The sequence below is a fragment of the Notolepis coatsorum genome, assembly GCF_963971535.1.
Source record: "Notolepis coatsorum genome assembly, chromosome: 13".
Classification (NCBI taxonomy): Eukaryota; Metazoa; Chordata; class Actinopteri; order Aulopiformes; family Paralepididae; genus Notolepis; species Notolepis coatsorum.
This window is the reverse complement of record NC_140177.1, coordinates 107,503,752-107,516,704: the sequence shown is the minus strand read 5'-3', so window position 1 is coordinate 107,516,704 and position 12,953 is coordinate 107,503,752. Positions and strand designations below refer to the sequence as shown.

Here is a 12,953-nt window from a genome sequence, read left to right as displayed (position 1 = left end):
AAAGACAGGGGAGGGTTGAATTGGACGATACGAAATTGGGATGGGAGAAAAATAGAAAAATGGGAGAAAAAGTGGATAAAAAAAATATTCATATTTGACCTTGAACTTGACCTTATTATGGCCAAATCATACATATATGGATAGGGAAAGGCTCCTCTTTTCAATGGCAGTGTTAAATCTGGATTTAGTCATTTCCTCGCGGTTTTACGATAAAAGATATAATTAGCATTTTTACGATAAATTCTTATTTTCCGTAAATCATATAAAACATCGGTAAAAATGAAAATATACACTTTGACTGCTGTTTTGATAGGGTTAAGGTATTTACTCTTGGCAACAAAAAAAAATTAAACCTCTTAAAGGGGAACTCCACTTTTTTTGGAAATTAGCTTATTTAACATCTTCCCTGGAGTTAGACAAGAAGATGCATACCTTTTTTGTCTCTGTGCGTGCATTTTAGCTTTGGGAATAGACGCTCCGTTAGCATAGCTTAGCTTCATCACTGGAAGTGAGGCAGGACAGTAGCCTTACAGTGCCTTACAGTGTATTGCAAGGTCTGACATTGACCAAACTTGATATGCATGACCTTGGTGGGCTCTAGGTCAACTCCTGAAAAGGGGGTCAATGTCAGACTTTGCAATCAAAAGTTAGGGGGCTAATAACCCTTGCCATAATTTCAGTGCGCCCCCTAACTTTTGATTGCGAGGTCTGACATTGACCCCCTTTTCAGGAGTTGACCTAGAGCCCACCAAGGTCATGCATATCAAGTTTGGTCAATGTCAGACCTTGCAATACACTGTAAGGCACTGTAAGGCTACTGTCCTGCCTCACTTCCAGTGATGAAGCTAAGCTATGCTAACGGAGCGTCTATTCCCAAAGCTAAAATGCATGCACAGAGACAAAAAAGGTATGCATCTTCTTGTCTAACTCCAGGGAAGATGTTAAATAAGCTAATTTCCAAAAAAAGTGGAGTTCCCCTTTAACATCCAAGTGGGCCCTCATGAGGACGATTCGCGATGCGCCACTTTGCCGACCTCTAGCGGCTCGGGTATGCATTTCTTTTAATACAATATATAGATAGTATCAAAGCCCTATTTGTTGTCTGTCGATTGCCCTTTCAGGTGACAAAATCCGTTCAGCGGTTCTCGAGTTACATGCCGATATGTGAGGCGTGCGCCAAAGTACACATTACCACCCCCGACTCCCGGGGCTCTAGCTCCGTCAATCATTTGGCGATCTCGAAAAGATTTTGACAGAGTTGTAGGCAATGAGTGTGGCTTTCCAATGATACCCCATTATATGATAATTGGGGATCTAATACGGTCTCTATTGATTGATTTATGATAAAGAAAAGCAGGGTCCCCCAATTGGGGGACCTTACAGCTTAACAGGTTAATAATATTGAGTATAAAACTGGGGTATCGTACAGCTCTACTGTATATTCCTGTACTCAGGAATCATATTCCTTTACTTTTGATATTTGTATTGGTTTTTTAAAAGATTTTTCACATACAGTTACTTACATTACAAAAACACACATTGGGACAAAAGGGGGGGGGGGGGTCCTCCAGTTCATCTATGCCGTCATCCACACCATATGCAAGCAAAAACAAATCAAAAAGAAAAACAAGGAAAGGAAAGGAAAGCTAACCCAGACAGGCACTGTACAGTATTGCACTTGCCTCAAGCCCATTCACATGTAGACATACATATATATTTTTTTCTGTCCTAAGTCTGTCCATACAATGGGGCATTGGGCATTGCACAGAGTCTTTCATGGGGTAGCACACCGAAGATCTCTCTATACCACATTTGTATAGATGGAGGCTTATCCTTAATCCAGTTTATCAGAATGCATTTCCGGGCTGAAAGTAGAAGTTTATCAAATAGTTTGAATTGTAAGGGTGTCAAATTAATTTCCTTTGATGGGAGTCCCAGTAAAAAAGCTCCCGGATCCTTCTTTATTTTCACCTTGAAAATGTCGCTTAACTCACGTGCCACTTGGCCCCAGAACCTGGATAAACACTTACATTCCCAAAAGTAGTGATAGTAGGTGCCCAGATCTGTTTGACATTTCGAACATAAAGGAGATATTGAACGGTCCATTTTGTTTAGTAACACAGGTGTGATGTGTAATCTGTGAAGAATTTTATATTGTGTTTCTCTTAGTCTGTTACAAGTATAAACCTTTTTAACTGAGTCAATGGCCTCTTGTCAGTCGTCTTCAATATATTCACTGTTAAAATCTCTTTCCAATTTGCGGAGGGATGGTAACTCCTGGGAGTCCAGTGAGTACAGCAGTGAGTAAAACGCTGAGATGAAATGTGAGAAATTCTCTGTTTTACTGTAAAGGGAGCCCATTGGCGTTGGCAGCTGTAGTGAGTTAATAAAATGTCGTATTTGCAAGAAACCAAAAATGTTTTCTCTTGGGAGGTTAAATTGTGTTTGCAATTGCTGAAACGACATCAACACACCATCCCTAAACAGATCCCCCAATACACGAAGCCCTAGTGAGTGCCAGGTCTTAAAGATGGCCGAGCTGCGCCCAGGTGCAAATTCATGGTTGCTAGAGATTGGTATTAGCAATGACCTTAGGTCTCCTCTCCCTGTGTAGATGGTAATCTGTCGCCACACTCTGATAGACTTATAGATAATTGGATTGCCTCGTATCTCCCTATGAATCTTCCACACAGTTCTTATTGTGTAGATAGGCTTGTACAAGTTGTAGCCATTCCCAGATGTAACGAGCGTGACAGGCCCAGTTATAGAAGAGTATATTTGGCATGGCAAGGCCCGTTTTACTGGTTGGTAGCTGCAAGATTTTAAATCTTTGCCTGGGTCTCTTTCCATGCCAAATTAACTTAGAAAAAGCCTTCTTCAGATCTTTAACATCTTTTTTGGATACCCATATGGGAAGCATTTGTAAGGGGTATAGAAGGCGGGGTAGAATGTTCATTTTTATTAGACTAGCCCGTCCCATGACCGATAGTGGGAGGTCATGCCACCGTTCCAGATCTCTCTTAACCGCTGTGGTGATTGGAGCCAGATTCAGACTTGCCATATCTTTTAAGTTGGGAGAGACTTTAATGCCAAGATATGTGAATCCTGACGTAGTCCATTTAAAGGGAAAATTATCTGGGATGTCTGATTGGGTCAGGGTTCCTAGTGGCATTGCCTCAGATTTACTTTGGTTAATTTTGTAGCCTGAGATAGTGCCGAAGTCTTTAACAATTGAGAGGACAGTAGGCACTGACCTCTTCGGGGAGGACAGAAACAGTATAATGTCATCTGCATATAGAGCTATTTTGTGGGGGGTGCCCCCTGTCATGAGTGAGACCCCCTCAATTTCATGATGACACCGGATAGCCTCTGCTAGCGGTTCGAGTGCGACGGCAAACAGTAATGGGCTTAGGGGGTCCCCTTGTCTTGTGCCTCTTGCCAAGGGGAAAGGCTCAGAGCAGGTACCATTGGTAAGGACACAGGCCATGGGAGAGTGGTAGATGGTTTGAATCCACTTAAGGAAATCCCCTCCAAGTCCATATCTCTCCATGACGTCGAACAAATACCGCCATTCTACTCTATCAAAAGCTTTCTGCGCATCGAGTGACACTGCTAGCGCTTTGTGTCTCAGCTGATTAGAGTACTGTATAACATTCAATAACCGCCTCACGTTTGCAATGGAGTGTCGGCCTTGTACAAAACCTGACTGGTCTGGGTTTATTATCAGAGGCAGCAGTCCCTCTATCCTCCTTGCTAATAATTTGGAGAGTATTTTTTAAGGATGAGAGATATATTAGCCAAGTTCAGAGTTTGGGGAAGACTGCCTCTTTGTAATGAGTCTGCATACATCTCTCTCAGAGGTCCGACTATAACCTTACTAATTTTTTATAGAATTCTGGGCCATAGCCGTCCGGGCCTGGGGCCTTACCCCCTTTAAGGGTTTTTATCGTTTTGAGTATTTCTTCCTCTGTTATATCTTTACAGAGAGACACTCTCTGTTCTTCAGATAGTGATGGAAATGTTATTTTATCAAGAAAGTCTTTCCTCTGCTGGTCCGAGGTTCCACACTCCGAAGAGTATAACTTTTGATAAAAGGATTTCATAATTCTATTTATATCCTTAGAGGTGTGATGGCTAACTTCGTTGTCATCTTTGAGGGAGGTTATTGTGTTAGAATTCTGTTTACCTTTAGCCAGTCGAGCCAAAAGTCGACCGGGTTTGTTTCCCGATTCATAGAACTGGTGCTTTGCAGCGTAGATGGTGGACTTAGCTTGTTTTGCTGAACGGGCGGCATCTAGTTGTTTTGCCAAATTATTAGCCCAGGAACGTTTATATTCAGATTCCAATTTTAAGATTAATTTTTCAAGTTCCAATTGATTTTTGATGGCCTCTTTTCGTTGAGCCGAATCATATTCCTGAATCATATTCCCCTCCCCTTGTTATTTTCATAGTATTGAGTACATTATGTTAAAATTGTGGTATCACACAATAACAGCTGTACTGTATATTCATGTTATTTTCATAGTATTAAGTACATTATAGTAAACCTGTGGTATCGCACAATAACAGCTGTACTGTATATTCATGTTATTTTCATACTTTAGTATTAAGTACATTATGTTAAAACTGGTATCACACAGTGACAGCTGTACTGTATATTCATGTTATTTTCATAGTATTAAGTACATTATGTTAAAACTGTGGTATCACACAGTGACAGCTCTACTGTATATTCATGTTATTTTTATAGTATTAAGTACATTATGTTAAAACTGGTATCACAGTGACAGCTGTACTGTATATTCATGTTATTTTCATACTTTAGTATTAAGTACATTATAGTAAACCTGTGGTATCGCACAATAACAGCTGTACTGTATATTCATGTTATTTTCATACTTTAGTATTAAGTACATTATGTTAAAACTGGTATCACACAGTGACAGCTGTACTGTATATTCATGTTATTTTCATAGTATTAAGTACATTATGGTAAAACCTTGGTATCACACAGTGACAGCTCTACTGTATATTCCTCTCCTCCAGTATATTCCCCTCTCCAGACCAGGAGTTTGTCGCTTCCCTGTTCCCTGTGGCCCATAACACCGGCGGCTCTCTACCGGATCTCACCAACATCCAGTTCCCTCCCCCGCTGCCCACACCGCTGGACCCAGAAGATGCTGCTACCACCTCCAACAGCACCGGGAACCTGGCCAACACACAGGGTAACACACCACCAGTACACCTGGCCAACACGCAGGGTAACACACCACCAGTACACCTGGCCAACACGCAGGGTAACACACCACCAGTACACCTGGCCAACACGCAGGGTAACACACCACCAGTACACCTGGCCAACACACAGGGTAACACACCACCAGTACACCTGGCCAACACACAAGGTAACACACCACCAGTACACCTGGCCAACACGCAGGGTAACACACCACCAGTACACCTGGCCAACACACAGGGTAACACACCACCAGTACACCTGGCCAACACACAAGGTAACACACCACCAGTACACCTGGCCAACACGCAGGGTAACACACCACCAGTACACCTGGCCAACACACAAGGTAACACACCACCAGTACACCTGGCCAACACACAAGGTAACACACCACCAGTACACCTGGCCAACACACAGGGTAACACACCACCACTACACCTGGCCAACACACAGGGTAACACACCACCAGTACACCTGGCCAACACGCAGGGTAACACACCACCAGTACACCTGGCCAACACACAAGGTAACACACCACCAGTACACCTGGCCAACACACAAGGTAACACACCACCAGTACACCTGGCCAACACACAAGGTAACACACCACCAGTACACCTGGCCAACACACAAGGTAACACACCACCAGTACACCTGGCCAACACACAAGGTAACACACCACCAGTACACCTGGCCAACACGCAGGGTAACACACCACCAGTACACCTGGCCAACACACAAGGTAACACACCACCAGTACACCTGGGCCATGTGGAAGGAAATAAATATCACAATAATCACAAGGACTTTTGTCTATATCAATATATAGAGAGAGAGAGGGAGCGAGAGAGGGGGGGAGAGAGGGGGACTGAGAGAGAGACTGTATAGAATGTCACTCAACAAAAGAAACATCTAATTTATTCATTATAATTTAATATTAATATGACATTAAAAATACATCTCTTACAGGCACAAGCTAGTTACAAACACTGCTGCTGATACAGTAGCTGCTTCAGATGTACTGTATACACAATCATATATTTTATTTAAGTTATTGTGTCATGTGTTTTTGTTGGGGAGGAATTAAAGAGGCCTATTTGCCGCTCACCAGTGATGATGTTGATCGGTAGAGTCGTTTCTCAGCACCATCCATGCTAGCTCCGGCTAGGTAGCCACAAACTAATGCAACGTCAATGGGGTCGAGCTCCTGTCTGTACAAGCTGACTAGACAATTTAAATCGACTCCACAGTGCGCACAAAGTAGATTTCAAGTGTAGAAGGTTTCCAAAAAGGCTGACTATCAAATCTATTTTTGATACAGAAGGGTACAGAAGGGAAGAAGAGCTTTAATTGCATATTAATAAAAAATAAATATGTATGATACTGCATTGTACGTTATATCATATTACATTATATAATCATATTATAATTAATTTGTATATTATATTGAACTATATTTGTAGTATATACTATTATATTATGGTACTATATTATATTGTATATATCATGTACTATATATCTCATATCACATTATATATGTGCTGTATACACTATTATGTACTATATACTATTATATACTGCAGGTATACTATACTGTACTGTAATGTGTACTATATGTGTGTACTGTAATGTGTACTATATGTATGTACTATGTATGTATGTAAATGAAAAAATAAAAAAAAGAAACGTAAGTCTTCAGGGGTAGGGCCCGACAAGCCTAGTGCTTCTCCCTAGCCCTTTTCGGACAATTGGACAATGCTGCAATAGCAGCTGGTAAAACTTTGGCGATTTATGGAATGACCGTTGTTATGTGGCCAGAACCCGAAATAAAAAATAACTGAACTGAACTGAACTGAACTGAACTGACCTATCCCACTACACAATGATTAGGCCATGTTTGGAATATACTGTTGTGGAATGAATATCAATTAGGCTCAAAGACAGATGTCCATGGTTAATATATATTTATTAATCAGACATGGGAATTAAATACAAATCAATTTGAGACCCTCAAGCTATAGGCTGACAGCAGTGTTCTTTGTGGCCATCCAGAGAACACCGATTCAAATCTCTGTGAGACTTCAAGAACAAGGGGTCAACATCTAACTTCTAACTATAAAGGAAGGAATCTCTGCGTGCGTGCGTGTGTGTGTGTGTGCACGCGAGTGCGCGTGGCACATATATGTTGAGAAACGTTCATCCGATCGACTTCGCGCTCGGCGCATGTGATGCTGAGGACCCAGGGGAGTCCAGTATCCAATATGGTGCCATTTGGCAAGATGGCGGCGTTATCTCAAGAATCGTTGATTCGATCAATCACACTCTGTGGATGTATTGCTGAGAACCCAGGGGAGTGCAGTCAGTGTGTTTGGTTCTATTTGGCCAGATGTTGGCGCTATAACAGTGAACAGTGAACAGTTTTGTCATGTAACTTAAGGAAAAGGGTTGCTTTGCCTATGGCGATGGGCGCAGGGAACAAGGAGCTGTGTGGTTTCAAGCAGCACACCCGGGGGCCAAGACCTATCTCAAACCCTGCCCTCTTTTCTTGATCCTCCAATCACAACTGTCGCTTACCTCGGACAAACCAAGTTTGTCCGAGGTAAGCGACAGTTGTGATTGGAGGATCAAGAAAAGGGGCAGGGTTTGAGACAGGTCCGATGCACGGGCTTCCTACCCTGCAGTCAAGGCGAGAGAAGGCTTATTAATGACATGTTTAAGTCAAATCATCCCCTGAACCACCTTAGGAAGGCTCCTTAGGAACCAAAATGAACTCTTATGCATAGCTGCCAGAATGAATAGTCTGAAATGTTTTACTCTTGCCACAGCCATGAGACTTTTTAATAATGAACTTTGAAAATCAACTTATAGCCTTGTATGATTCTGTTTTATTATACTAACCTTCCATGGCGGCTGGCTTTAGTGAGATCATGAGATGAGATAAGATAAGATGAGATATTCCTTTATTGATCCCCTTGGGGAAATTCAGGCATCATAGTAGCAGCATGGGGGGAGAGGAGGTACAGGTATGGGCATGGTAATAGTAGAATAAATAAATATAGGCAATCAAATTATAGTACAGTAGAAAAGTAAAGAAAAAAGAAAAGAAATCACACGAGAATCCATCTCGTCAGACTTAGGCGCTTGTGCCCAAATCACAGTGGTTTGGACCAGTCCGTGTACTTCGAGCAACTGCTGGTAGATATGGGCAAAGATACTCTGCCAAGTGTTTTTTCCGGCGCTGTTCCTATTCGGCCCAAACGGTTTCAGAGGACGACTTCCCAGATGGTTCTGTGTAACAGACCGTCAGGCGGGTCAGGTCAGGTACAGCCTTGTCTCATTTTAAATGTTTCTGAATGTACAGCATCCTACTTAACCCTTTCACTGCCACACGACAAAGGGTTAACCCTTTCACAGCCACGCTACAGAAGGTTAACATTCTGTAGAGTGGTAGTGAAAGGGTTAATGTCAGTTTTCAAACTACCGATGCAGAGATTTAATCAAACACAATGCATCTCATTTGATTGTTCCCCTAAATGTGCTCCATCTGTACATAATAACTAATGGAAATGTCACGTTTATCCTGGCATGGGGTGTATCTAAAACGAGTTGTCCTGGATCTAGTTAAAAGTTTGTTTTCATTGTGTCTGATTGGTGCCCACAGTAACCATGGTGATGCAGACTGGTCTTGACGACATGGTTCCTCTCATTCTGAATGCAGGAGACTCCCACCAGGCCCTGCAGCTCTCACCAACCCTGTCCCCACCTCTCCCTCTCTCTCAGGTACATTATATTACCATTATTATTTATGATACACCTTCAACATTTGCGTATTTTAGTAAATGATTATGCACTTTCTCTATACTTTGAAATATATATTGTATGTCTGTAAATAGGGCAAGAGAGCTTGCTCTTAGTGTTTTGCCCTCATCAACCAACCAGGCAGTCAATCAGCCAATCACGTAATCTTCTGCAAATTGTATTTCTTCTTAAGTTAACAAACGCCATGTTTACAACTCCATCCAAAGTATGTTCTTTGACACAAAATTACACAGACACAGACACAGACACACACGCACACACACACACACACACACACACACACACACACACACACACACACACACACACACACACACACACATAACACACATGTTATGTAAGTGTGTTGCCTCACCTTACTGATGACATAATTATTTCATCCCCTTGTTAACAGCTCCCCTTGTAATTATCTACTGAGTAGATAATCCTGTTTAGGTGTGAATGAATCATTAGAGTCAGTGAGTCAGTGAGTGAGTGGTTGGAAGAATTCTACACCAAGTCAATTAATGATGAATGACTGAACCTTTCAATAAATAAGAGTGTTACATAAAGGGAATGAATGAATGAATGACTGAACATTTCAATAAATAACAGAGTGTTACATAAAATAACTGCATGAATGAATGAACCAACTATCCTTCTGTGTTGTCTGCTGCTGTGTCCTCCCACCCAGTTGGCCATTAAAGCCACAACTGAACCATTTCATTAATGAAAGAGTGATAGAATGAATGAATGAACGTCTTGTCTGCTGCTGTGTTGTCCCACCAGGCGGCCATTAACGCCATGTCTCTGGAGCAGCAGCTGTGCCAGTATGTCTTCTTCAGCCAGCAGCCCTCGTCCCAGTCGGTGAGTGACTTACCCCATTCACTCACGTTCAAATACATCATCATGGCAGACATCTTGTTAGGCAAACTAAAACAGGTGATGGTAGCCAAATAACAAGTGCTTATCATTATATCATTAAGCGATCGGCCCGGTACCAGTACGAGATTTATTTCACGTCATAAATAGATCAATACAGTCCGTATTAAGTAATGTTGCGTTTCTTTTTCAAATATAGCCAATAGTAAAGACCCTAACCCCATCAAAACAGCAGTCAAAGTGTATATTTTATACAATATACAAAGTGTATATTTTAGCTTATAGAAATCTCCGCGCATTGCACCGGAAAACTGACGATTTTGACGCAAGAAGAAGAAGCACTCATGAAATCGCTGTAGTCCTAAGAATATATTTATATCTCACGGGTCGAACAAACCTCAATGTGATTTCCATAAAATACAATGTATATTGTTTCTTTACCTTTTTGTGAACGTCTAGAAAAAACACGTCGCAATCCGTTAAAAAATGGCTGAGCTAAGAACATTATACAAAAGTAACTGTACTTACAGTAGATTTCATTCACGGTCTTTGCTGCCCTGTAACGGGCGCCTGGTGGTACTAAATCCAGATTTAAGAGGTTAAATTGAAATGGTTATGGTAGGCTGATGAGTGAAACCCAATCAAGTAAGACATATTTTACTGGTTCCTTGGTTACCTTAAGTAGTTTGCTTTGCAACCAATATGACAACATGATTTATGATTTTATTAGTATCACCATTAGCTGATGCAGGACATCAACTACTCTTTCTGGGGTCAAACACATAACATATAAACATGACAATAGAAAGACATTTACAGATGAAACAAGAGTTTATTCAGGTTAACAGGTGAAAGCTTATTGGTTGGCTCTTGGCATTCTTAGGTAATGGGATGACTTTAGCTTCTTTCCAGATTTGGGGGCAAACATTATATCCAAAGCTCAAGGCTAAATATATGGCAAATAGGAGCTGCAATATGATTGGCAAGAATCTTCAGTAGCTTTCCATCTAAATTGTCAATACACAGTGGTTTCTCATTATTGATGGACAGCAATAAGTCTCCCACCTCTTCTATACTTACTTTACACCGTTCAAAGGTACAGTTCTTGTCCTTCATAATTTGTTCTTTTCAAATCAAATCGAATCAAATGTATTTGTAAAGCCCGCAATCACACGTTAATGTCCCCATGGGCTGGACAAGTCTTCTTTAAACAAGTCAAGAAGAAACATCACACTAAATCAAGAACAAAAAACCCACCATGAAATCCAAAATAAATGTAAAATAAATAAATGCAACCCTCCCAGACATACCCCGGCAAAGGTAAGGAAAAACTCACTAAAAACCTAGCAATAGTAAAAAAGCACCACAGGCAATGTGGAGGAGAGAAACCTTAGAAGGGCCGTTCAAGGGGCCCTTCTTGGATGTCGGTGATAGTAGTGTTGCTATGGATGATCGATTGGTGGAGAATAAAACAGGCGAAATAGTTGGTATGTATGAACATATACAGTACGTGTAATAAAACACAAATATGTATGCAATAGCAACTGGGGTACATAAGAATTTATTTTTTTAAAGATTTAAATATACATTTTTATACATAGATAGGATGACTCACAGCTGGATGTTGGCATTCCCTGTCTTGATGTACTCACTTTGCCCATAAAGTACTCGTTAAAATAATTGGCCATTTCTAAGGGTTTAGTAATAAATGCCCTTTCTGATTCAATGAAGGATGGTGTTGAATTGAGTTGATGCTCTTGAATTGATGATCTTGAATTGAATAACATAAAGCAAAGCTTGCAGTGCTGAATTATCAGTATGGCTGGACTGCCTATTTGTCAGATTGTATAAAACATCATTAAAAGGTGTCTCTGCTTGTATCATCCCTGCAGCAGCCAGACATGGTCCAGTTGAACCAGAACCAGAACTCCTCCAACACCCCAGGCAGTCAGATCTCCTCCCAGACCCCCATGGACATCAACACGGTGAGATCTCTGAACCGCCATCCTCAGATCAACGTTGTACTGGGCTGGGCTGGGCAACGTAGGGCTGGGCATCGCTACTGATTACCCCATTTGATTCCCTTTCTATTCACAAGGTTCCGATTCGAGATTTTCATTTACATTTTCGAGATTCAAGATATACTTTAAATGAGGCTTGATGGTGCTGGTTCCAGGGGGTCCGCACCTGCCATTTTGTAATTTGGTCAACTGAGTTTCTGTAGCAGTCCAACAGCAACTCGGCGCAAGGCAAACAAGAGACATGTGCAGGACAGGAGAAATAACATTTACCTTCACACATCCACTGAAAAGAGGCATTCAAAGATTGATCTTGGGATTATAAGAATCAGATCACTCAAAGGAAACGATTCTATAACAATATTCTTCTATATTGTTATCCGGCCCTAGTAGCCTACTATGTATGGTTGTTTTGTTTTCATATAAACAGCATCATGAGGAAGTCACAGACCCACCTTTTCACTTCTCACACTGTTAGAGCAACATGTGGTTGTTTTATTTTCAAAGGACACCAACAAACTGAGCTCACTGACCTCCCAATAGATCCCAATATTGTCTCTCCTGGTTCTCTAGAGTCTAGACCACACAACAACTGGATCCTAAACCGAACAGACTCTGTTGCTCTGCCGTTTCTGTGCCGACTTCTGATTATGAATGAAATTATTGTTACAAGGAAGGGCTGCAAATTGGAACAATTTGAACATATCTTGGATCTAACACACTATGCACACCAAGAAGAACACACTTTGTCATTGTTCTAAGTTTCTTTCTTTTTTTTCTTTTTTTTCTTTTTACTGGTAGCTGGTTTTTGAGGGGTGTGTGAGGTTGATTCATATCTGTGTGTTTTGCACATCTGCACCATAGCAGGTGGGTTTGTGGACATCCATACTGTAGGTTGCAGAGAGGCTCTTTATGTAGTTTGCATACACCTTCCAAACATGTGAACTGTCCGTAGTTTTTTTCGAATGGAAATTGTATGGGGTCAGTTTTGAAAAAGGTTTAAAAAAAAAAAAGGA

The 12,953-nt window shown here is 41.2% G+C and overlaps 1 protein-coding gene across 1 annotated transcript in view; it reads left to right on the top strand.

The window, feature by feature from the left end:
• The window catches only part of LOC311239456 (CREB-regulated transcription coactivator 1-like), a gene marked incomplete at its 5' end in the record, with an annotated part of 140,486 nt that overhangs the window by 55,917 nt on the left and 71,616 nt on the right, over positions 1–12,953 (top strand). Inside the window, 4 exon segments of the mRNA XM_084327764.1 lie at positions 5,047–5,225; positions 8,901–9,019; positions 9,827–9,904; positions 11,812–11,904. Coding sequence (XP_084183890.1) covers positions 5,047–5,225; positions 8,901–9,019; positions 9,827–9,904; positions 11,812–11,904 — 469 coding nt within the window.